Source organism: Lissotriton helveticus, chromosome 3_1, assembly GCF_964261635.1.
Source record: "Lissotriton helveticus chromosome 3_1, aLisHel1.1, whole genome shotgun sequence".
In the NCBI taxonomy this organism is placed as follows: Eukaryota; Metazoa; Chordata; class Amphibia; order Caudata; family Salamandridae; genus Lissotriton; species Lissotriton helveticus.
The window spans coordinates 2,040,738,483-2,040,766,001 of NC_136061.1; the positions used below are offsets into that span (position 1 = coordinate 2,040,738,483).

Here is a 27,519-nt window from a genome sequence, read left to right on the forward strand (position 1 = left end):
AAACTATATCTGTACAGCGAGTGCTAAAGTTTCAAGAACAACACGATACAGAATTGTTATGAGGTCTGATCTCCACGACTTCATACTCATAACATAAGTGCCACTTCTGCCAATTCTGGGCATGAGGCGGGTTTTATATTGCTTTGCCGAACACACATACACAACACTTGATGCGGTTCACATGAAGAGAGAGCTGGTGTATGCTGATGTGATTCCTTCAAATCTAAGACACTAAATTATGGGCACGCCCTAAACCAACACAAAGAGACCTTCTTAGCAAATAATATAATATGTGTATTAGGGAGGGTGAGATATAAGCAGCCGCGGGCCGTGGAGGGAGTTACGGTGAGGCAGGGAGGCGGGGAGGGGGAGAAGCAGGGTGGAGCCCTCTCCACCCTGCCCCTCCCCGCCTCCCTGCCCCACCGTAACTCCCTCCACGGCCCGCGGCTGCTTATAAGTGTTGCTAACTCTTATTCATTTACAGCATGTTAACATACTGTCACCATTCGCTTTTTATGTACTAGTAACTATGCTGGTAATTTTGCTACTGATAATATGTGTACTTGTATTATCTAAGATACTACGCCTGAGAAGACGGCATTAGTAAATAAACATTTCAAATACACATGTGTTCTTCTTAACTCCATGTTCTGGTTTCTAAGAAATATATAACGACCGACTGTTCATGAGTTCCACGTATCCTGAGGTACTATAAGTTCATATTCTGGATTGTCTAAACATTGAGAGTTTGTTATATCCAATGTGACACTGTACCTAGCTTGCTAAGGGGTTTTTGATTACTAAGGTGAGTTTTGGGACACCCTAATTCGCCGAGGTTCCAATCCTCTGTCCACAGTTCTGTGTGAGAACAGAAACCCTGCGACAGGGGCACCCCCGACCCTTGCTGGAGCTTCATCACACTTGCGATACAACTCCAGCAATGCGCCACCTTTACGGCACAGATACATCACGCATCTGTGCTGTTTTTGCCCCATGATGCGCCGCATTGTAAATGCAGCACACCATAGGTGACGGAACAGCGGCACAGAATGACTAACACATCCCTGGTGATGCGCCAGTCATCATAAATCTATCCCTATGCTTCTTATCTTGTTAGAGATGAACCGCCATATGTATCATCAAAGTTTTTTGCATTTCCTAAATAGCGAACTTTAAGGAATAAATAGCGATTCTTTACCATTCCTAGTTTGCGATGAGCTATTTGCTAATTACAAATTACCCATTCATTTCCTTCATTTCCATAGGACGGTTGGACTCACTTTTAGCTCGAACGGCTGAATGGATTTGCACGAAACTTGGCAAAATTGTAGGGACTGGTAGCCCGATGTGCCTTTGCTATGTCTCAAGATATATGCTCCAGTGGTTTTTACGAAAATTAACTTTGAAAAATATATATTGGGCTACATTGGCCTATATATATGTTGGAACCCAAATGTAGCCCAATGTAGCCCAATGAAGCCCAATGAAGCCCAATGTAGCCCAATGTAGCCCAAAGATGGCCGCCAGAGACGAAAAAAAACAAATGTAGCCCAAATATCAGCCAGATGTAGCCCAACTATAGCCCAGTGACAGAATGACCAATCAGCGTCGCAAACCTCCGTTACGCGAAGCGGAGCGCTGTTACAGATATATATCTTTTTTTGAACGTTAATTTCTCAAAATCCACTGGAGCACATATATTGAGACCTAGCAAAGGCACATCGGGCTACCAGTCCCTAATATTTTACCAAGTTTCGTGCAAATCCATTCAGCCGTTCGATTATTATTATTTTATTTTTTTTTGCCCCGCGGGCCCTTTTAAAACCTCCACATCAAACCTAGGGGGTCAGCGAGGATCTACTATTCCCCCTTATGGTCATTTGCCCCTTCGCTTTCGCCTCCTCTTGTCTCTCGATCCTACCGAGAGACAAGATGGCGGCCGCTACGGACTGTTTGGAATGTTGACAGACGCCGGAGAACCAATCAGCTTCGCTTCACAAAGCTCTGGAGCGCTGCCCGGTCCGCTGTTACAGATATATATCTTTTTTTAAACGTTAATTTCTCAAAATCCACTGTAGCACATATATTGAGACCTACAAAAGGCACATCGGGCTACCAGTCCCTACAATTTTGCCAAGTTTCATGCAAATCCATTCAGCCGTTCGGGCTAAAAGTGAGGCCAACCGCCCTATGGAAAACTCAATGTTAAAAACACGTTTTGGGACCCCCCTTTTTTCTCGGCCCCCCCTTGACGAACCCCCCCCAAATTTTCAAGGGCTGCTCAGAAACAAAATGTGCCATTTTCCTGAAAATTTCAGCCAATTCCGTCCACAAACGCCAAAGTTATTAGACATAGAATTTTCAAAAATCCCATAGAGAAAAAATCCTAACTATATATACCTACTGGCGATCGCCAGTAGGTAATATATATATATATATATATATATATATATATAAATATATATATATATATATATATATATATGTGTGTGTGTGTGTGACACTTACCCACTCCAATAAATACTCATCGTACCACTCACACACCTTCAAAGACACTCTTGTGCCCACTCACAAACTCACTCGGACACTCACACATCCAGCCACAGACCCACTCATGCACCTAATCATAAATTGACTCAGATACTCAAGCACCCACTCACAGATCCACACAGGCATTCCTACACTGACTTACATAGTATACTCCCATAAGGTCACTCACACACACTCTCACAGACCCATGCAGGCACTCACACACCTACTTACCTACTTATAAAGCCACTCACCCATCCATTCTCAAAGATTACAAGTTACAGTTAGGAAATAAATTATAAAAAACATTAAAATTCACTGGAAAAAACAAAGCTTACAGGGGTGGTATAGTTAGACTCACATTTTACTCGTACCATACCAGAGAAATTCAGCAGTTATAGTTACCTAAGGTAACTACAACTATTTCCTCCAATGCACTGCTTATGACGTCACATACTACATCACTCATGATATGGTCAGTAACATCACTCACGACATCACAAATGAAATCACTGATGACATCATGGATGACATTATTCACATAACCACTCACACACCCATTCACTCCCCTATACATCATCTCATACACCCACTCAACCACTCACATACCTATTCACAAGTCAATACATGTACTCACTTGACCACTCACTCAACCATGGAGCCACTTAATCGCCCACTCACTCACATATACAGATACTGACACACAAACCCTCACTTACTCAAATAGCCACTCACACTACCACTCACTCACTCATGCAGCAGCACACATACAACCAAACACTCACATATACGGCCACTCACACAGCCAAACGCTCACCCATACACCTACTCACACACCCCCTTATTCAGCCGCTCACACACCAACTCACCCATACAGCCTCTCAACAGAGTCACTCACTCACCAATACAAACACTCAGAGACACTCACTCACACACCCACCCAACCACTTACATACCCATTCACACAACCATACATGCAATCCCACACCCGCTCACTCACCCATACAGTCATTCACTTAGAGAAACACTCTCCAATACAGCCACTCACAAACTCACTTAACCAAATACCCACTCAAACAGCTACTCACTTACCCATATGGCCACGTACACACCCAGTCACTCACTCATACAGCCATTCAGCCACCCACTCACTCACCTATACAGTCACTCAAACACCCACTTGCCTATGCATACAGTCACTCACACACTCATACAGCTACTCACTTGACCACTCACTCAACAATGGAACCACTTAATCGCCCACTCACTCACATTTACAGATACTGACACACAAATCCTCACTTACTCAAACAGTCACTCACATTACCACTCACTCATGCAGCAGCACACATACAACCAAACACTCACATATACAGCCACCCACACAGCCAAACGCTCACCTACATACACCTACTCACACACCCACTTATTCAGCTATTCAGTCGCTCACACACCAACTCACCCATACAGCCTCTCAACAGAGCCACTCACTCACCGATACAAACACTCAGAGACACTCACTCACACACCCACCCAACCACTTACATACCCATTTACACATCCATACATGCAATCCCACACCCGCTCACTCACCCATACAGCAATTCACACAGAGAAACACTCTCCAATACAGCCACTCACACACTCACTTAACCAAATACCCACTCAAACAGCTACTCACTTACTAATATGGCCACTTACACACCCAGTAACTCACTCATACAGCCATTCAGCCACTCACTCACTCACTCACCTATACAGTCACTCAAAAACCCACTTGCCTATGCATACAGTCACCACACTCATACATCTACTCCCACAACCACTCACTCACCCACACAGCTATTTACACACCCACTTATACACACATACAGCCACTTACACACCCACTCACACATGTATACAGACACTCAGACACCCACTCACACAAGGATACACACAGCCACTCACATAATATATGTTAGAAAATGTATCACTCATTAGTGTACACCTACTACTAATTTAACGTTTGCAGTAGCTTATTATATATGTTTAACAAACAAACACTAAGAAAAAATGTACACTAACTGGATGATGTCATCAGTGATGTCAACAGTGTTGTTATTTAAGATGTCATCAGTGATGTAATGAGTGATGTCACTAACCATGTCATGAGTGATATAATATGTGAGGTCATAGGCAGTGCATTGCGGGGCGTAAGTTAAAGCTACCTCAGGTAACTATAACTGCTGAAATTTGCAGGTTTTGTGAAAGTGAAATGTGAGCCTAACAATAAAATCCCTGTAACCTTTGTTTTTTCAATGAATATACATAATATACACACATACATACAAACATACAGACACATAAGGGCCTTTGGGTGCACTGTGTTTTACCATTTATCTGTCTTTCGTTTACACTTTTCTTCCATCTGTAACAGCATTGGGTATAGGTGAAGCCTGCTTCAATCATTGTGTGCGCTTCAGTGTCAGGTCTGGTTGTGCAGTCCTTGAGTTATGGATTTTCTCCTTTTAAAGTCCATCTTTCATTTCTCTCTTTCTACTCTTTTTTATTTTAATGTCTCCAATGAGGATACTACAGCTTTCCAAGCAACACTAAGGGGTTGTTTGCTTGTCGTTCCTTTCAACTACAGTGTGCCACATCTGAACTGGTCACTTCCTCTAAACCAAGAGATCAATCTGGAAGGCTGTTGTCCAAAGTGTTTTAGTTGTTTTACCATTCCAATACGGCCAACAATTTGATTCTCATTGGGATGGTCATGGTCGTATTTTTTCTTTTTTTTTAGAACGCTTTATCAGCTTGAACTTGACCCAAATCGGATATCAGAGCGCTCTACATAGCACCAGTTGCATTACATGAGAACACATTCATTTTTGTCAGGCACGGGAAGATTAAGTGATTTGCCCAGAATCACAGGATGTTCAGCGTCATTGCCGAGACTTGAACCCAGTTCCCCAGATTTTGGGTCGCCCGCCCTAGCCATTAGGCCAACTCCTCTCCCCTTAAAATAATGATAAACTATTTACACCACCTGTGCAAGTTGGACACCTGCCGCCATGTTTAGTTTTGTTATTGAATGCATATGCTTGATGTATTTAGAAGGCAACATGTTTCAGTTTTTACACTAGTATTCTTTAAATGTTTCTTGCATGTGTTGTTGACCTAGTGAGTGTTTTATTATTTATTATTTATTATTTATTACAATTCTGTTAGAGGGTTAGTGTAAGGATGAGTCAGTGGATGATGAATGGATGCATGAGTTCAAAGATGAGTGACACTGTATGCATGATTACTTGTTTAATGGCGACTCCCATCAGTCACACAAAAGGTACTTCCATTCGTAAGCCAGGCCTATTGGCATTGCCAATGCTTGTTTTGTGTTGGGTGTACACCACATAACTCAAAGTGCTGTCTGTTCTACTGCCTCCATCACATCACGGTTTCTTTACTTGAAGGTCAACTGCGTTACCACAGTATGTACAGTCCTAGGCGCATACTATGTAAATACAACACTGGCCTTTGTGATTATATTAATTTACATGTGTTTATTGCAATCTATTCTTTCATTTTTAAATAATTATGGGCTATATTATCAAGGAAGCTGCTGTAGTTTATCACCGCTTCACCGGCAGGAAACTGCCGATAGAGCGGCGATAATGGCCTTGATAATATGCGATTCGAATTTCAATCGAAGCCCAGGTTAGATGTTCACACAGTTTCCTGCCGGTAAAGCGGCGATAAACTACCGCAGCTTCCTTGATAATATGGCCCTATGTTTTTTGAGAAAGTGCTCTGAAGCATATGTGCTGCGTATTAAATAACAGAAATAAAGCACATCGTGATTGAGATGCTCCCACTACAATAAATTGTTCTCAATTAAGTGGTGTGCTGCTTTTTAGAGCACGGACTGCATCATAGTGTATATACTTAAAAAAAATCTGCTAAGGCATGGTACCTTAGTCACGAGAGTCAAGGTAAGGGTAAACACATTACAGCAGTATGATTGAAAAGTGTGCCTGATCATGACTTGCTCTAGAAATGGATGTATGACGTTACAACGCAGGCTATTACAACGCCTGCCTTTACAACGCGGTTTTTACATCGCATACCATTACACCGCATAGCGCTTTTGGGTGCTGGATAGGGAATAGTTTAATTTACTATTCCAACTCCAGTCCCCGTGGACACTAGGGAAGGTGTTGGTAGTAAATTAAACGTATTCCCTATCCTAGAGCGCCCCCCAGCGCAATGCATTGTAATGGTTTGCGTTGTAATGACCGCGTTGTAATGGTAGTGCGTTGTAAAAGTTTTGTTGTAAGTGATGTTTACCTCTAGAAATATGCAGTATGTATTTTTGCTCCAGAACAGTTGGAGGGAGTCTTTCTGGACACGAAATCCTGTACTGGTGATCACCAAACCTTTTCCCATGAGTAGGAATGACTTACTCTTGAAGTACTCCTGCTTTAATCTTCTTGAAGTACTCCTGGTTTAATCTGGTTTTTTGTTTGTCTCAGTCCTGTACTCCCAGAGTAACCGCCTGATGTAATCCAGGAGTCCTAAAACAGTAATGTATAGCACAATGTTTGTGACTCGGGCCGGACATGTTCCTGCTCAGCCCGCCCTCCATGTGAATGTAATACCAAGAATCACATATACTTTATAAAGCAGTAATATTTGTCTTAATCCCACTAGGTAAGCGCCCATACCTGGTGCTCACAGCACGTGTTCACCCTGGGGAGAGCAACGCCAGCTGGGTGATGAAGGGGACCCTGGAGTTCCTTGTGAGCAGCGACCCCGCCGCAGAACTTCTGCGAGAGAGCTTCATCTTCAAGGTCATACCGATGCTCAACCCAGACGGGGTTATAAATGGCAAGTGAGTAATTAATGTTCCACTGGGACAGCACCGGGAGTCCCGTATGTGTAAGCCCCACACCGATTGAGTACATTTAGTCTAAGTGACAGACTCTCCACACTTTACCTGCATGAGTTGGCATTAAACAGATTCAGAAAGTGTGTGTGTACCACGATGGTCCACAATAGTAGGGAATTCAGTGGCTGCAATGCAGTGGATTTGTGAAACCCCCTCCCTAACAGCTGAAGGGGAGCTAAAGAAGTGGGGTGCCGGTGGCCTGACGGGCTGAAATGTTGAGCCCCACTGAAATGTTGATTAGCTTTTATGGGACTCCTCTGTCTGTATGGCGTCAGATACAAGCTCCTACATATTAAAAAATAATGCTGTCGGGTGTGGACCACAGGCTGCCAAATGAGGAAAAGAGAGTGAAAGAGGCACAGAAAGAGAACTGAGGTAAAAGGGAAAGGGAGATGGACTAAAAGAAAGACTGAGCGGTAGATAGAAAGGAAAAACAGTATATGGAAGATAGGGCTCCCGGTTTTATGGTATTTATTTCTTTGCCATTTCCGTCTGTATTTATCCATATTTATTTTTGGGAAATTTTTTCTGTATTTATCCACATTTATTTTTGCCACAAGCAAAATACGACGGTACAGCTAGTATTTTTCCACATTTATTTATTTAAAGTGACACTAAACACATGCAGTCGGTGCAGAATGTCCCAAATATGTTCAAAGGTAGCCACGGCCGGTGGTAGGTGTAACTGCAGGGCGGTGACATAGGGAGGGGGAGGGGCAGAGTGGGGGTTGTAATGTATGGATTACGGACTTTAACAGGTAAGTAAACATATAAATAAATAAAACTAATTTCGTTGCACGCACTGCATCACATTTGGTAATGCAGTGCACACAACGAAATTCGTTTTATTAATTTATATGTTTACTTACCTGTTAAAGTCCGTAATCCATACATTACAACCCCCCACCCTTCCCCTCCCCCTCCCTACGTCACCGCCCTGCAGTTACACCTACCACCGGCCGTGGCTGCTCAAAGGTGCTATCACAAGCCAAATGTTTACATTTTCTTTCTCTAACTACAAAGGGAGAGAATTGAGTAACACCAATCTAGTAACAAGCATATGATGATCATCCTTAGGTGTTAGCAAGTTATGTTTTTTTTTAGTTTTGTGGCATATATTTGTATTAAAAAATAAGAAAAATATCTGTTGCACCAGTTTGCCAGTTAGACCTATTGACTTTGCCAGTGCTTGTTTTCCTTTGACGTTATATATTGCAGTAAATAGCTGGACTGCAAGTGAAGTGACAGAATCGTAGTCTGGCCAGGTGTGGTTTTGAACTGTAGATGACAGATGCAGTCAGTAGGACCTAGCTAGGTGTGATCTTGTTCACTTTCTATCCTGCCAAGCCTGTTCTGGGGATTGAGAACGTCGTGGTGAAAAATGGCTGCATTCTTTGGCTGCCAATCAGATATCTGTGGTCAAGGATAATACATTCTTCAAATACCCTCTGATTCCCTGATGTCCTTGCTGCTGAAATAGCTCATACGGTTAAGCGCCAGCTGCTGAAATCTGCTGAATCTATGTTCACACTGCTATTAAAGGGTTCCTATCCTGGCTGGTCCACTCAGCCTTTCATCCGTGTGAGGTCGATGCAAGCCATTGAGTTTAACAACAAAGCATCTATTACAGTGCAGATGCCTGTATGTTATGCTATCTGCCGCCCCAGCTGGAGGTTGGTCTTATTGCCTGTGGAGCTGGTGCTGCTTAGTATGGCACATGCCATGTGTGATCTTGTTGTCTGACTGCCATGTGTACATAGCTGCCAAGGTTTCCGACTGATATGTGTGACATTTTCATAATTTCAGTGCAAATATGGGTGACATTTCAACGACTTAGAGTGACACTTTCTCGTGATCAAAATCAAGCAACCGAGACGAGGAAACCTATAAATTATCAGAAATTACACCCATTGGGGCACTGACAAAGTTCAAGAAGATTTTAAAACTGCTGCAAAGCACCAGAAATTGAAGGGCACTTAGACCGTAATGTGCAAAGCACTCTGCTTCTAAGCACCTCATGCCACTGACCCCCAAAATCTCCAGCCCTCCCCAAGTCCTGAGGCGCTCCTTCCGCCCTATCATGCCACTCACACTCCTAAGAGGACACCCAGGCTGCAGGCACAGAGAGCAGGTGCAGTTCGTGCTATTGGTGTAAATGTGCGAAGCGCTCTGCTTCTAAGCAGGTCATAGCACTGACCCCTGGCATCTTCAGCCCCTCCTGAGTTCTGAGGCGCTCAATTTATCCTGTTATGCCTCTCACACTCCTAAGGGGCCACCGAGGCTGCAGACACTCAGAAAGAACTCATGTAGGGTCATGCTACATGTGTGAATGTGTGTGCCGCCCTGAGTATTAAACACACCACTGCCAACCTGTACCTCTAGCCCTCCTTGGGTTCTGTTGCGCTTTTTCTGCCTTACTGTGCCTCTCGCACCCCTAAGGGGACACCCAGGCTGCAGGCACAGAGAGCATATGACAGATGAGCGGCATAGATTTAAAATGAAGAGTCAGTGAGCACAGCAGACTAGTGGACACCGCCACACACAGGCATCGGTATTGATTTGGAAAGAAGTAGCACTAAGCAACTGAGGCACACAGATCACTGACAGCCAACAGCATTATTTAAAAAAAAAAACTCCGCTCACTGACACCAAAAAATATTATATCACTGGTGTGGCCCAATTAAAATGAGTTTGTAAATGATGTGCGACTTATGTCACGAGGATGCAGGCTCTCTCCACTCCGGGACGCTTGAATAGTACTGTATACGGAGCAGCACATTCTGTGCTCAACGTGAAGCATGACTGCCAGTGTTCACAGGGTGGGGCCAGAGATGAATGAGCCCTCGGACTCTGAAGCTGTGTCTTCTCAATGGCAAGCAGCGTGAGTACGTGAGCTAGTAATGTATGGGCAGGGAGACAGCATGACTGCCGTCGGGGACTGCAAGGGTGCCAGGCAGACTGCCCCTGGTCCGCCCCCTTTCCCCGCTGCAATCGCCTGCGCATTTTCTAATTGAGACTACATTTCCAGGCACAAACAAGATGATGACCCGAAGAAACAGAAAAGGATCGGTCCTTTTTTTTTTGTTTAGAACGCAGCTCGCATTAGTCCAAGAAGCTGAATCAGGCTTTCCACACCACAACCATCATGGTGCCCCAGGGTGTAACGCCCTCCCTCCAAGACACTCCCCGGAGCGAGCTGCGTTTGTTCAGTCTCGCAACAAGGGTGTGAATAGAGGCTCCTAATCTGACTCTGGCAGGGCCTCTTAGAAGGGGTGAAAGAACAACAAGGACTCATCAACAAGTAAATGGTCGTTTATAGACCTGTGAAGTACTCTGGTGCGGCTGGCAGCTCTGTGTGTGCTCGGGAAGCTGTCTGACCCCGGGCTGACACCTTTTAACCCACTAGTATTTTCCCGTATTTATATATAAATACAGATAAAGGAAAACTTGTTTTCCGTCTGTATTTATATGTAAATATCCGTAAAAACGGAAAACCGGGAGCCCTAATGGAAGAGAAATAGGAATGAGCAGGCAGAATGAAAAATGAAAAGAAGGAAGGAAAGGGGAAGTGAGCGAGGAAATATGAAAGAGAGGAATATGTAAACAAAGAAGAGTGACTTGAAGGAAGGCAGATAGGAAATGTGAAAAGAATGAAAGGTTAGAGCGAGGAAAGGTTGGAAGGTTGTATGCAAGGGTGGAAGGATCGGCGCGTGAAAAGGATGAAATGATGAAATGAAAGACGGATGGGTGAAATATTAGGTGGTTGGATCGAATGGTGAATGGATAGATGAATGTGGGGATGACTAAAAGGATGGGAGATTAGTAGATCGATGGATGGAAAGATGATGGAATGGGTGGATGCCTGAGTGTATCGATGGAAGAATGAATGGATGGGCAAATGGGTGGATGGTTAGAAGGAATAGAAACGTAGGTGCATATTATCAAGAACGGAGCTAAAAATTATCGCCGGTTTAGCGGCAGAACTGCCGCTAAAGCGGCGATAATGGGCTTGATAATATGCCCTTGAGAATTCCAATAGAAGGCCATGTTCTGGTGCGAACATGGGCTTCTATTGGAATTCTCCAGAGCATATTATCAAGCCCATTATAGCCTGTTTAGCGGCAGTTTTCTGCCACTAAAGTGGCGATAATTTAAGCACCGTTCTTGATAATATGCCTCGTAGAGTTTTTCCAGGGAGGGTCGAACTCACTCGCTCCTTATTCTTAAAATTATGTGGGCATATTATCAAGAAGGGCATTAAAATTATTGCCGCTTTAGCGGCAGGAAACTGTGCTAAAGCGGCATTAATGGGCTTGATAATATGCCCTTGAGAATTCCAATTGAAGCCCATGTTCACACCAGAACATGGGCTTTTATGGGAATTAACAAGAGCATATTATCAAGCCCAATATCGCCGCTTTAACTGCAGTTTCCTGCCGCAAAAGCGGTGATAATTTTAACCCCATTTCCTGATAATATGCCCCAGGGTTCCTAGTATGGTTCTTTGAATTTTCTGCCTACGTCAGTTTCTTGCAGGCTAGATTCACAGAGATATGTAGAACATATTCCAATGTACTTATCTGCATTTGATTTACTTAGAAAATACAGAAACCCCGTGTGTGTATGCTTAACTTTAAATTTGCAATAAGAACTTTATCATGGCATGAAAGCAGGAAATGTTTTCCTAAGACCATTTCTTGTTGATGCTCACAGGCAGTAACTACATTATCGTGTTATGACTTCAGCTGCAATACTGTGGTGACTAATGGTAATTGCCTGGTGATTATACATTTTATCACTAGATATTCCAATTATAATCTTATTAAGTATAATTGGCAAGGGGATGAAGAAATGAATAAGGGGCACGACTCAATTGCACGCACGGTAATTAATTAAGGCATATATGAAAAGCGTATGTGCACATTTAAAAATAGCTGCAGCTAGATCAAAAAGCACTGAGGTTATAAGATTAGATTCACAGCGCTGCAATTTGTATCTTACAGATATGCAAGTGCAGTTTTCCCAGAATGTTATCAGTACACAAGTACGATGTGTTGCACATCCAGGACTTCTAGGTACCATGAGGCGTCAGACACATGGTAGCTTAGAGCAACTGAAACTGCAAAAGTCAGCAGGCTTCTGTGTGTCCACTCATACTCGAATTGGATCCATTTCCCTGCACATGCCTTAATAGTATTGTTAAAGAAATGCGGTTCATGTTCATATTTGTATATGTTCAGTGATTACATATTTAAAATACCCAACAACAGCACTACAGGTTTATGCAATTATGCTGAACTTCAGTGGGCCTATTTATGCAGTGCAGCATGAAAGGAATGGGCAGGAATCCGCTATATTTAAGGCAATATGGTAAATTCCTGGCTTTTTCGCGGTCTTGGTGCCCTTTTTGCAGCCTGGCACCAATGCAGGCACCCGCCTGCATTGCATGCAGGATTGGTTTTGGGCAGGAAAGGACACCTGCCTGCACTAAAACAATCCTGAGAGGCATATTCATGAATCCATGTGTGCTGCAGAATGCAGCACATATAGAAGGAGGAAGTAACAAGAAGAAATAAAGATATGAACCCTTGTTACCTCTCCTGGGAAGGTGTATCTTTTTGGCGCATTCCCAGGTATAACAGTTCTGGTACATCTAGGAATGCATCCAAAACTATGGGAGTTGCATAGCAACACCCACACAGCGCCCTTTGAACACCTTCCCAGGGAAGAGTATGGTAACACAGTGATTTGCACGTTTTGCCTTACTCCAGATTTATGCAGCCACTCAGGGCCTTACAAAGTGGCCTTGCATGGCTTCATTATTCTGACTTGAGGTTTGTGTCGTTCTTGTGCCATGTTGTGTGGTGAGTGATGCAAACCAGCTTGTTAATAGGCCCCGGGTACATTACAAAATTGTCCCCTTCAAAAAAATATTCCTACAACACTGCCGCTTGGAACTTCAACACTCTGGGTGCTCATCCCAAGGACTCTGTTCACAATATATTTTGAATACAAACCAACATATCACACACATTTGCCTGCAGAGTACCAGGTACGAAACAAACTGTCTCAGTGCAGGTCATAATTACTCACTTCTGTTGTAAAGAGGATTGTGATAGATGACAAGATACTTCTAGTTGCTTACATGTAGATTTATTGTAGGACACATTTCTTTTCTGTAAAGGAGGAAGATGTGTTCTATATTGATTCTTCTTGTAATATGGCTGACAGTAGTCAGTAGCCCTTTCTTAGGGTTTTCACCTTCTCAGCCTCCCAGAATACCTGTGTGTGTTCTAACCTGTGAGAGTGTTCTGTTTGTGTCAGTTGATGGTCTGGTCAGCTGGCAAGTTTTTGTACTCACCTGTGTCCTACAATAAATCTACATGTAATCAACTAGAAGTATCCTGTCATCTATCACCATCCTATTCACAACAACTTCCTTTAAAAAGGTATACACAGGCATGTTGCCAATGTCCTTTGGATGAGAAGTCATAGGTAGGAAGAGTGCATAGGTATCTTGCAACATCCTTTCAATAAAAAGGATTGTTCATCCAGTCCTTTACCTTCAGAGTCAGCCCTCAACCTCATTTCATAACGCATATGAATAGTCGCATAGCTGTGAATCTGTGTATGAATGTAGAGAAGCCTGGGAATTAGCCCAGCAGTGTTCTTCCATTGGATGGCGAACACTCAAACCAAGACATACTAGTTACGTCTGCTCAATATGTCGAGACATCAGGCAGAGCCATGGAAAAAAACAGCTGCAGGGTGATGACAGAAATGCGACAAAAGAATTATGTTTCATGGGTGTGTGAAGTCTGTGTTAGACTGTATTGTGTAACAGTCTGTATTTGCTATTTATATAGATTTTTCGGGTCCCATTGTAGCAATCTTGCAAGCTGAATCTCTAGCCCACCATCCCATAGTCTCCTAGCCAGGGATGTGTGTAATGTTGTAGTTCCAAGAGCCATTCTACAATGGATTTAGTGAGATGTCCAGGGCTAGGGGACATGAGCAAATGTGTGAGAATGTTCAAGCAGGTGAGTTGAGTAGCTTGTTGGGTAGCTTGACTTTAGACGCTATAGAGCCTAAATATAAGAACATCTCTAATGACATAACGTTCCTGTTAGAAATGGGGGTCTCTAGTTGGCAGGTTGTTACCCTGTCCCAGTAGGGACCCTTCTTCTAGTCAGGATAAGGGAGTTACACTCCTAAAATAGCACCTGCTCACCACTTTGTAGCTTGGTTCAGGCAGTCAGGCTTATCCAATAGGCAGTGTATAAAGCATTAGCTCATAACATACAGTAAGACAGTGAGAACACTACAAAAGGACAACACACCAGTTTAGAAAAATATCCAATATGTATCCATGTAAAACACGACCAAAAAGATTAAAATCCAACATACAATAAGCAAAATATGCACTTTGCAAAAATAACCTTAAAAATGCAGTTTCATGAAGTAGGAAGCTCCGTCTGGTGGTACTGTGTTGCTTGGAGGCAACCATATCCAACAGTTTCGGGCACCGCATCGGTGCAGACTGGCGTTGGTGTCAGCAGGCTCATAAATAGTACCTTTTGTTCCAGCCGATCGTGGTGCTGTGAGCCACCAGTGGTTGTCGTCGAGGCTGTGGTGTGAAGCAGAGCGGTGAGATGCCCTTGGATTGCGTTGCAGGCAGCATCTTGGTGGCAGTCGTCCTGTGGTGTTGGTGAGACCAGGGCTGTGGGGCAAAGCGGGGTGGGCTCGCTGCGGTGCTGATTGTCACAGTACACACGGCAGCGTCCGTCGAACACTGGCAATTGAGGTGGGTTGGCGTCGATGGGCTGCTGCGGTGCTTACGAGCAGTTCCCCAGACCATGGTGAAAACCACAGCCGTGATGTCAGCTGGCAATGGCATCTTCGGTGAGACCAAGGAGGCAGGGTGAAGTGAAGCTGTACAGTGCAGTGCCCACAGGTCGCGTTGAAAGCAGCAGCTCAGTGGCTGCGGCGGTCATCATCAGTCGGACCTGGGTTGCTGTGTGAAGTGCTGCGGTGCTCTCTGCAGTTCCTTCAGGTTACGGAACCAACGGCAGTCTTGGTGAAGGCTTCAGGTTGTGGTTTACCTGTGTGGCATCTAAGACACGTGGTCCCAGAGGCGGTACCGAGGGGAGGGTGAAGTCTTTGCCATTCCTGAGACTTCTTGAACGGGGACAAGTTCAACCTCAAGCCCTTGGAGAAACTCAAATAAAGAAGTTGCAGAAAGTTCAGTCCAGTCCTTTCTCTGTCCAAGATAGAAATAGCCATGGCAGATTAACACAGCAAAGCACACAGCAAAGTGATAGTGCCTCCTCACAGCTTCCCCGCTCTTCTTCTTAGCAGGGTGGTGGTGAGGAGACTCTGCTTCACCCTGGGCGGCATGCATTGGTGTTTCTGCTCCCGCCAAGGACGTTCCTGCGCTTTCAGGCTGAAGCGGTGTGGGGACATAAGGAAGCGCTTTGTAGCGGTATCACAAGCAGGAAGATTGGGCATCTGACAACATTCCAGCCCTGCGAACCGCCCGATTAATTGCTGTTTCAGCTCTTCCACACAGCACTTACCTGGCAGCAGAACACTGCATTCTGGGTGTTGCAGTCCACGACCACATCGGAAACTGCAGCAGGTGTGAGAACATCGTGTATGCAGAGCCTAAATCACTGGATTACTAAAGGCTGCCGGACTGTGATGGTATTTTTAAAGAAGCCTCCTGAAGTCTTGGGCGCTGAGGAAGGCATTTTATGCCGAAGTGCATTCGCCATGATATTTTAACAAAGTTGCTTCCAGACCGTCCCCCGTTGTGGCCTCTGCTTCTTCGAGAGGAGGAGGGTGTGTTCATATTTTCTGCGCTGGCCAGTAGCGCAGTTTGGAGGCCCCCGCTTCTCAAGTTGGCCCGGACATTTGCTGGCTGCTGCTTCGGCAATTTGTGGTGTCTCCAAGGTATTGGATTGGCCGTGGTCCGCCTCGAGGTTTGGGGACATAAAGGGTGGTGATGAGGAGACTCTGCTTCACCCTGGGCGGCATGCATTGGTGTTGCTGCCCCCGCCAAGGACGTTCCTGCGCTTTGAGGCTGAAGCGGTGTGGGGACATAAGGAAGTGCTTTGTAGCAGTATCACAAGCAGGAAGATTGGGCATCTGACAACATTCCAGCCTTACGAACCGCTCGATTAATTGTTGTTTCAGCTCTTCCACACAGCACTTACCTGGCAGCAGAACACTGCATTCTGGGTGTTGCAGTCCACGACCACATCGGAAACTGCAACCCGATTCTGGTGAGTTCTTCAGCCCCTTGACAGAGCCCTCGCGGCTTGTTACCTTAAGATGCCACGTTCTGTCCGCTACTAACTATTTCGCCCTTGCAGGGTGATCGCGTGGTATTCTTATGCCCGAGGAGCCAGCCCCTATCTAACGAGGCGACCCGGTGAGTCTTGGTGCTACTTTTTGACTCCACCCGCGCCGTTATTCCTTCACGATCACGCGCTTTGCCTTTTAAACATCGCCTTCACCCGACGTCACTCCCTTACTGCGAGGCCATTCTAATTTAGTCACCGCGGCATTATTTACGTTCTTGACTGCAATTACGGCCCCACTGGACACTCTCACTGCTATATGTAACTTTCCTTCTTCCGGATCACGGCTAATACTGTACACACCAGCACCATAGTTCACTTGACATACTTGACCGGTACTGTGTCGCTCACTGGTCACACTCAAGTCACTATGTTACAGATCATACCTAAGCTGTTCCTGTAATTGTTTTGAATATTTCTTTTTTTCCCCCCTTTAGGCATTTAGAGGCTTAATTAACCTAAGGCTTTTCATTGTATTTGTCCTGATGATGGTCCCTGATATTTTATAGGGGTCCGAAACGCCGTCGACCTTTAATGCACGTGAACCTAACTGTGATTACTACTGAAATGTCCAGTGCATGACAGTTATACTCTGTACAATTGTACTGTTTATAGAGTAACGTTGTTCCGCCTTACAAAGCCCTTCTCTGCTGTCTACATCACCTCTTGTACTTGCTCTGTTAGTACTGGACACAGGCTTGTGGTCCACTTTGGGTGATTGTTGGATGGTATCTTTATGTGATTTCAATACATATATCTTGAGTAAAATCTCTGAAAGACCTCTGTCCGGCTGGACATGTCTTTTTTGAAAGTATAGATTGACTCTGTCTATATTTTATTCATGTGAAATTCCTTAATGTTGGGGACCGCTGTTGTTGTTGAAAAAAAAAAAAAAAAACATCGGAAACTGCAGCAGGTGTGAGAACATCGTGTAGGGCGGAGCCTAAATCACTGGATTACTAAAGGCTGCAGGACTGTGATGGTATTTTGAAGGAAGCTTCCTGAAGTCTTGGGCGCTGAGGAAGGCATTTTATGCCGAAATGCATTCGCCATGATATTTTAATGAAGTTGCTTCCAGACCGTCCCCCATTGTGGCCTCTGCTTCTTCGAGAGGAGGAGGGTGTGTTCATATTTTCTGCGCTGGCAAGTAGCGCAGTTTGGAGGCCCCCGCTTCACAAGTTGGCCCGGACATTTGCTGGCTGCTGCTTCGGCAATTTGTGGTGTCTACAAGGTATTGGATTGGCCGTGGCCCGCCTCTAGGTTTGGGGACTTAAAGGGCGGTGGTGAGGAGACTGCTTCACCCTGGGCGGCATGCATTGGTGTTGCTGCCCCCACCAAGGACGTTCCTGCGCTTTGAGGCTGAAGCGATGTGGGGACATAAGGATGGTATTTTGAAGGAAGCCACCTGAAGTCTTAGGCGCTGAGGAAGGCATTTTATGCCGAAATGCATTCGCCATGATATTTTAATAAAGTTGCTTCCAGACCGTCCCCCGTTGTGGCCTCTGCTTCTTCGAGAGGAGGAGGGTGTGTTCATATATATGTATATATATAATATATATATATATATATATATATATATATAAATGAATACCCTTTCAGGCATACAGCGATGCATAAATTATGCAAAAAGAGAAGCAGAGAACTCTGGGTAGTTCTCAAGTTTAGGTGGAAAGCAGCTCCAGTAAAGAGCACTCTCAACACCAGCGACAATCTAAATTTGCTCACCGCAAATGTGTGCTTTTCTAACTCTTTAAGCGTAAGATTAGCATAGTGCCATCCACGTCGATATAGAAAACGACAAAATATTTTACCATTTCTACAGCAAAGTCTTTAAGCATAGGATTAGCACAGTACTATCCATGCCGAGCTGTGAAATGGCTAAAGCCTTTTACCTCTCTAGGCACAGTATTCCAGCTTTGCATTGGTAAAATACCATCCAAGCCAACCTGAAAAGAATAAAAGCAATGCCTGACGCATGTTTCACCCTCATTAGAGCTCTTCAGAGAGGTATAGCTTTGTCCAGACACAAGGGAGCACCCAGTATAAGTCAAAATAATACTCTTTCAGGCATAGAGTGATACATAAATTATGCAAATAGAGAAGCAGAGAACTCTGGGTAGTTCTCAAGGTTAGGTGAAAACCAGCTACAGTATAGAGCACTCTCAACACCAGCGACACTCTAAATTTTACCACCTAAAATGTTTGCTTTTCTATCAAAGTCTTTAAGCATAGGATTCGTACAGTGCCATCAAAGCCAAGATAGAAAAGAACAAATTATTTTACCATTTCTACAGCAAAGTCTTTGAGCCTAGGATTAGCAGAGTGCTATCCATGCCGGGCTGTGAAATGGCTAAAGCCTTTTACCACTCCAGGCACAGTATTACAGCTTTGGATTGGTAAAATACCATCCAAGCCAACCTGAAATTAATAAAAGCAACCCCAGACACGTGTTCGCTCTCATAGAGCTTTTCAGAGAGGTATAGCTTTGTTCAGACACAAGGGAGCACCCAGTATAAGTCAAAAGAAAACCCTTTCAGGCATAGGATTCTCTATACTGGAGCAGCTTTCCACCTAAACTTGAGAACTACCCTGAGTTCTCTTTTGGCATAATTTATGTGTCACTCTAGCCTGAAAGGGTATTCCTTTGATTCCAACTCCAGTCTGTGCAACAGTGGGAAAAACGTTGTACTTCGAGGTGTTAAATTAACTATTCCCACTCCAGTCTGTAAAACAGTAGACACCGCGTTTGGAATTCGAAGGGGAAAAATGTATTATTCCCACTACAGACTGTGCAACAGTAGTGAAAGCGTTGGACTTCAGAGGGGTTAAATCTACTATTCCAACTGAAGTCTGTGCAACTATAAGCAAACCTTTGAACTTCGGAAGAGTTACATTTACTATTCCCACTCCAGTCTGTACAACAGTAGGGAAAGTGCTTCACTAAAAACACATAACATATTTTACTAATACTATTAGATGACCAAAAGCATATCATAAAAAAATTATATATATAAAATTAATAACACAATTAAACAATTTACCTGAATATTAAAATTTGTAATATTCAGTTTTAGATAATTTTTTGAATTATTTATTATTCAATTAATGTGCCGCACTATACTCCCACAGTCCTAGCAGCCCCCACTTAAAATATACCTAAAATAAAGAAGTCTATCGCCATTATCATATTTAATTATCAATAAAACATGTGTTAATACATGAATAATTAATTGTTAATAAATTATAGACTAAATTACTTCCCACACTATGCCCCTACTAACACAATGTCCCACACCTACTATGCAACATACAAATATGTAATTATTAAGCAATTTACATAATAACAAACAAAAAGGTAAACTTATTTTTTATGAATTATTACTTCCCTTTTCACTCTATACCCCTACAAAACCAACAACCTGCACCTAAAATATATGTTTTAAATATAATATTTACACAATTTAAATAATCAACAATCAACAAAATAATCAATAATAAAATAAAATTATTAATCAAATATTACTTAATTACCTTCTCACTCTATACCCCTGCAAACTCAACAGCCCTAATCTAAAATATGACTTAAAAAATATAATTACGCAATTTACATAAGTAGCAATTACATAATAAATACTGAATTAAAAGTATACTTAATTAGCTTCCCACCCTGTACCCCTACAAATCTCACAACCCACCAAAACTCTATAAATTACTATCAACAATTATACTCAAAATTATGAACATTTTTAAATTACAAACTATATTTAAAAATATTGTCAACAGTTAAACAAAAATATTTAACATATAAAATTAATATATGAACTTAAACACACAAAGATAGTTAAAAAACCCTATTTTTAACAACTATATTATAGAAAACAATCTTAAAAACGATATTACTCACCTAAAAAAGTTGATATTCTTGTCAACTATATTTCTGCATTACGATATTTATGTGTCACAATATTAAAACTTGATATTTCTGTAGCTCATATTTATGATTCAATATTTTGCTCAAATAACGTCTAGGTTTTGGAAGTGAGTTAAACAGGATTGTGTTTTGTGGTTGAGTGGCTCTGTTTGCCTCGTGATGTGAACATACAGAATTAGGCAGCTGAATGGTATTAACAATTCTCACTTCACACCTGAGTAGCACACAAATTACATGTATGGTACAGCCTTACTGTATTTGTGGTACAGCAAAGTTTGGGGGGAGAAATTAGAAAATGATCACAGTGCTAATGAGTTGTGGCGTTTCACAGTGCAAGCAGCGGTCATAATTATCCCATGTTCGCATTATACTTCCCTTGTTGCAGTCAGGCATAGGGTACTAACTGATGCAGTAGATGTGTGAAGTAGAATGAGTGTAGCAGCAAGCACAGCAATGAACTCGAGGACAGAATGTGTTCATACTAATTCGGTTACATGCAGCAAACTTTGCATAGTGACTCTGTGGAATCAGCCATGCACAAAATGCCATTTGAATCTCTGTATGTAAGAAAATCTTCTAAAGCGAAAAGACTGATACCGTAAAGACAAAATAAAATGTTTAAGAATTGTAGTTTTAAGATTCAGAAACGTCAGACATTGGCATCCAAATGTAACCTCATCTTAATATGTCCTTGTTGTGGACTGGAAGCTGTGAGAGTCTCTCTCGATTCCTGAGGAAAAAGTCAACTCCTACCAATAGCATTGGTGGTACAATTTATTTAATGTACATGTGACAAGTGTTAAGTGTCTCCATAAGAGAGTCCCAGTTCAAAAAAAGCCACTGGGGAAGAAAAAACGTCAGAGAGAAAGAGCTCAGTCTATAGACTTCATGATTAGAGTATCCAATAAGAAATGTTGCTGCAGAAAAAGGTGCAAAAGTCAGGGAGAAAAAGCATTAGAGCAACGATGAATATGAGGAGAAATATAAATATGAATGTGTTGCAAAGCACCCTTTTCTAACAAAGCCCTCTTTTTATATGATTTGGGAATCGAGATGACATCACAGACAAGAGGCATCATCTTTGGCAAGGAACTCCCATAACATACACTGGAATGGTGACTATCTTGGATAGAATTGAGTATAAGTCTAGACATCCCCTCTTCTTCTTTAAAATTGAATTGCCTTTGAATGGCAGGCGCTAATGGAGGAACTTTGGGCCCGATGTAGGTAAATCCCATTTACCGATTTTGAAATACCGAATCTTACCGATTCGGTATTTTAAAATCGGTAAATGGGATGTAGGTCCCAACATCTGGATTCGTTACCGAATCCTTAACAATTCATTAATTACCGATTCGGTAAATACCGAATCGGTAATGCCCATTCTTTCCTATGGGCTTTGAAGCCCATAGGAATGATTAGGCATTACCGATTCGGTATTTACCGAATCGGTAATTAATGAATTCACAAGGGTGCAGGGGGTGTCACTTTGACACCCTCTAGCACCCCCAAAACGGCCATGTGTGCAATGTGGCACACAGACATGCCCTAAGGGCACGTCTGTCTGTCACATGGCACATGTGTACATGCACAGATGTGCATGTACACAGGAATCGTTTTTTTACCATGGATTTGTATTCCATGGTAAAATACCGATTCTGTAAGCCATGTGCTGCCGGAACATAGGCTACCTACATTGCATTTTCGGTAATTTTACCGAATCGTTATCATTACCGAATCGGTAAATATTACCGACTCGGTAAATTTACCGATTCGGTAATGATAACGATTCGGTAAAATTACCGAAAATGTGCCCCTACATCTCCATAGCCCTTTACCGATCGGAAACGGCCGAAAATCGGTATTTTCGGCCGATTCCGATCGGTAAAGGGCTACCTACATCGGGCCCCATATGTTTAACATCCTGACTTTTATTCATCTGCCTTCCTTGGTCCTTCACATCCTTGTGCTCTGTTTCCCTAATCCCCAGGCCAGTTATTTGGGTGAGATGGAGATCTGCCTGCCTTCCATGAAAAAATTCAAGCCTGCCACTGAATCAGACACACGCATGCTGGACAGGCCAGATGCAGAACACTCACTGTGAGCACGGCGTGAGCTCCTTTATTAATGATGCTTTCTCTTCCAGATTGTCAATGAATGGCTAGTCATGCTCCAACCTCCGTGGCCACAAGGCCACTTCTCGGTCAACCACCACAATACGACTCGGAATTGTCTATAACATTATTTTATTAAGCATGAAAATACTCACTACCCAGTGCTAGAAAGGAGAGTCCTTATCAGAACTGTTGCAGTCACACACCTTTTAGTTGAAATGAAAATCATCCATTTGAAATGAAATGAAATTAAATGAAATGAAATAGTTATTTTATAGCGCATGGCTACCCGGAGGCATCCCAGCGCTTGTAGCTGCGACAGAGAGGGGGTATGAAATGAAGAAGGGGATCAAGTGATCGTTAGATTCCAGGGAAGAGCAAGGTTTTTAATTTCTTACGAAAAGAAAGATGATTGGGCTCCTGACGAAGTGGAAGGGGTAGAGAGTTCCAAAGCTTAGAAGTGTTGTAGGAAAAGAGAGAGAGGAAGCATTTCCTGCATCATGTACACACTAAAAATGGAAATATGAGTAGAAATAGATGGGAGTCCACTACATGACCATAATACAATGTGGGGCACACTTTAGTAATCTTCAGGCCCAAACACGTGAATAATTAATCAAATAAAATGTAAACAATTACATAGCCTAGCTGATGGGTATTCAGAAAGAACATAATGAAATTTCATTTTCTATATGTGTATCTTCATGCCTGTTAATTTACCTTCATCTTTTATTTTATTGTGTAGTAGATCCTTCTCTAAAGCAAACGCTACAATACTAACAAATAACTTTGATGGATTCTACCTTGAATCTTTTTCACAGCTGTTACATTGTTAATAATTTGTAATGTGTTTCGGGGTTCTTAAGTGAAATATTGTTTTTTCCTTTGCATTTGTTTGCATATCCATCTTGTTCTAGAACCTACAATACATATCCTCACTCTACAATTTCAAAAACAATTTGCCAATTCAATAGATATCAACCGTGAGTAATACCTTATCGTGTTAGTTCTCAAAAGTATGCTCAAACTTGGTTAATTTTAGGTGATGCTTTTGAGACTGTAATAAATCCTGATCTGCATGAAATAGTTATGGTAAATCATTCTCGTTCGGAAAGCATACCAAACGTCTCAGGTCCTGAATGCTTTCCATACGACTCGGTTTGGGGGAGTCCGACTGAACGAGTATGATTCATTTGAATGCATCCGGATACAATTCAGTTGGACTCCCATTGACTTCAATGGGAGCCTGTGTACCGAACGTGTACTGACAAAAGTTGTGGTTGGGGATAATTGTGCACCCTGTGGCGGGCACGCCATGGTGCACGGTTAGGAAGAGAGGACCCATGGGTACCCCGACGGGCCCAATTCAGAGGGCCCCGGGTGAAGGGGGGCCAGCTACGAGCGCCCCCAAAGACTGATTCTGAAAACCTTTTTGATTCAGGCAAAACAAATTGGAAAGGCAGTCCAAATCGTTCATCAAAAGTTCTGGCTCGGAAAACCTAGTCCATTGAGCTCTACGAATCTGCTCCCGAATGCTTTATTTCTCCAAATGCCTTCTGGAACCGATTCCGTCGGTGCTAAGGCTTTCCTGGCATCGTACTTGGTTGTTCTGAACTGTGAACAATTCCGGATTGGTTTTGGCAATTCCGAATCTGATTTGGAGGCCTTCCGACCGAGATCGAAATCGACCCCTTAAATGGGTGCCACGGCATGATAGAGATTAGGCATTGAAATGGTTCAGCGTGACTATCAATCTAATGGGTGATTTTAAGAATCAAAACCATCTTGTAATGTGAATTTGTTGTTAAGGTGAAAATGTAACATAAAATGTCTTTAGTGTCCGCACTGACAAAAAATAACCTACCTACATCACACTTGAAGTTCATGAGCAACACAATATGAAAGGGAGTGCTACTTGTAATTCTTTTAAATTTGTTTTCCAAAGGCAAGCTGTCATATATTACGGAAATGTCAGATTTCTATCAGCCTTCTGTTTAAGGATGCAGACAGACTCCATCTTAATACCTATGTTGTGGTGATCTTGGACAGACGTTAGTTCATATGCTCATTAAAACTGTTGCCTGTCTGCTGAAACTGGCAAACAAAGTAAATCGGTGCCACTTACCTATAATTAGTAGGCTATATTAGGCTGTTAACTGATGTATTACATCTATTAACTCGAGGTTGCTCCATTGCAGATCCTGTGATTGCTAACATAAATATAAACGCCACAATCAGCAAACTGGTTTGTTGTGGTAATCCCATTTTAGAGATCATGACCCTTACACATAGTTACTCCTGTCCTCACTTCTCAATTGTTTCAATCCTCAAGTAAAATGGAAAACAATACCTCACAAATGTCTTCAGTGCAAGTACTTTTTAAATTGCAGGTGTTGACCATAACCCTACAATAACCTTTCAATGCTTGTGAATAAATCAGTAAACATTTTTAAACATCTAGTAAAGTGCAAGTTCATCAAATAGAAACATGAGCAGTGTCTGTATTGTGACGACTAGTCACATCATAATAGTTTTTGTCAGTAGCGGTCGGCAGTAGGTGTTTCTGTAGGGCGGTGATGTGGGCAGGGGGAGGGGCAGGGTGGGGGTAGTAATGTATGGATTACGGAGTTTTACAGGTAAGTGAACATTTAAATAAATAAAACGAATTTTGTTGCGCGCACTGCATTACATTTGGTGATGCAGTGCGCGCAACGAAATTCGTTTTATTTATTTAAATGTTTGCTTACCTGTAAAACTCCGTAATCCATACATTACTACCCCCCACCCTGCCCCTCCCCCTGCCCACATCACCTCACTACAGAAACACCTACTGCCGACCGCTACTGGTTGTTGTAAGTCATACAGCTGTACACTACCAACCGTTCTGCATTTGATTGACTATTAGCCTGTAAATACAGAGGAAATATATAGCTAATACTTGCTAGAAGACTAATTACAGGAGCAACTCACTTATCACTAACCCTTCTTCATATAACAGCTCCCCGTCTGGGATCATAGAGGTCTAATAAAGAACTGTAATGCTCACCTATCTTACAGATTCTGCATGCATTGGGTGACATGTTGATGGACAAACCAGACGGCTTAATATGTACATTTAAATGCTTCATACCTCTGCTGCTACGTATTTCAGAAACAGGAGCTGTCAAAATATTGCTTTCCATTTGTTTGTTTAGAAATTTTAAATGGTCACAGTTTGAAAATTGTGTAGTCCACAACAGTTTTCACTGTTTTTTTAAAGTGATTGCTAATAAGGTATGAAAAGCAACATGTTAACGCACAATACATATTGTTAAATATTTATTTATATTTATTTATTAAGTTTTGTATAGCGCTAGCTGGACCCGAGGGTATCACAGCGCTTCACATCAGGTACAACAATGTGCCTTAACGGCGATGAAAGATTGATAACTGGACAGTTCAAGAGGATATAAAAAAAACAAGAACATACAGATCATAATGACTACAAGGGTTAGGGGAACTATGAGGATCCCCTTACAGTTCAGGTGGCCTCCAGGAAGAGGGCTTTGAGTAAAGTCTTGAATTTTGGGAAGTGGGAGGTCATTCTGATGTAGGGAGGGATGGCGTTCCATATCCTGGGAGCATTACCTGCAAAGCATTTGCTTAAAGTTTTGCATTTCCGTGATTTCAACGGGATGAGAAGAAGCGTGTTGAAGCTTCTGAGGGTCCTGGACTGGCCAGCCATTTTGAGTTTCGCAGTCAGGTATTCTGGTTTGCCTGTGTGGAGGGCTTTGTGTGTAAGGCATGCTGTTCGAAAGTTTGCTCGTTGTTCAATAGGGAGCCATTTCAGATCCTTGAGCGCGGGTGAAATGTGGTCGAATTTCTTGGTTTCTGTGACCATTCTAGCCGCGGCATTGAGGGTGATTTTCAAGGGGCCTAGGTGTGATTTGGCTGAGCCGGTCAAGGTTGCAATTCCATAGTCAATTCTGGAGAGCACCAGAGCTTGAGTGGCCTGTTGGATGTCCTTGGGAGGCAGGAATGGTTTTATTTTGTAGAGAAGTTTTAGATTGAGGAAAGTGCTTTTGGCGGAGTTAGCGATGTGTTTTTTCATGTTTAGTTTGGCCATTCTTCAATTTGGGGGTTTTCGTCTCTGTTGGAGATGAGTAGAACTTCAGTTTTTTCTTGATTGAGCTTTAAGTGATTTTGTGAGAGCCATTGTTGAACGTCTTTGAGCGTGTAGTTGAGTTTGAGAATGTCATCCATACAGGTGGTTTCCAGATAGAGTTGTGTGTCATCAGCGTAGAGGTGGAAGGGGATGTTGGAATTTCTGAGGATTATGGTAAGCGGTTCCATGTAGATATTGAAGTGTTGGGGGAGAGTACTGACCCTTGAGGGACACCTCTACTGACGGGTAGGGGGTCGGATTCAAAGTTTTTGATTTTTACTCTTTGGGAGCGATTGTGTAGAAAGGAGGAGAACCAATTCAGTACAGTCAATTCCAAGCCTGCTCTACCTTGAAGGGCTTTTAGGAGCAGCGTGTGATCAACAGTATCAAAGGCGGCCGAAAGGTCAAGGAGAATGAGAAGGCAGCATTGGTCCGAGTCAAGGGATTTGTGCAAATCGTCTATGACGTTTAGGATGGCAGTTTCAGTACTGCATCCTTTCCTGAAACCC

General features: G+C 42.8%; 1 protein-coding gene across 2 annotated transcripts in view; it reads left to right on the forward strand.

Moving 5' to 3' along the window:
• AGBL1 (AGBL carboxypeptidase 1) overlaps nt 1-27,519 on the forward strand; it is a 4,192,795-nt gene that overhangs the window by 2,076,026 nt on the left and 2,089,250 nt on the right. For both annotated transcript variants that reach the window (XM_078683166.1, XM_078683165.1), the window contains exon 18: nt 7,222-7,402. In XM_078683166.1, the coding sequence (XP_078539292.1) occupies nt 7,222-7,402 (181 nt within the window). The remainder of the gene's footprint in view (nt 1-7,221; nt 7,403-27,519) is intronic.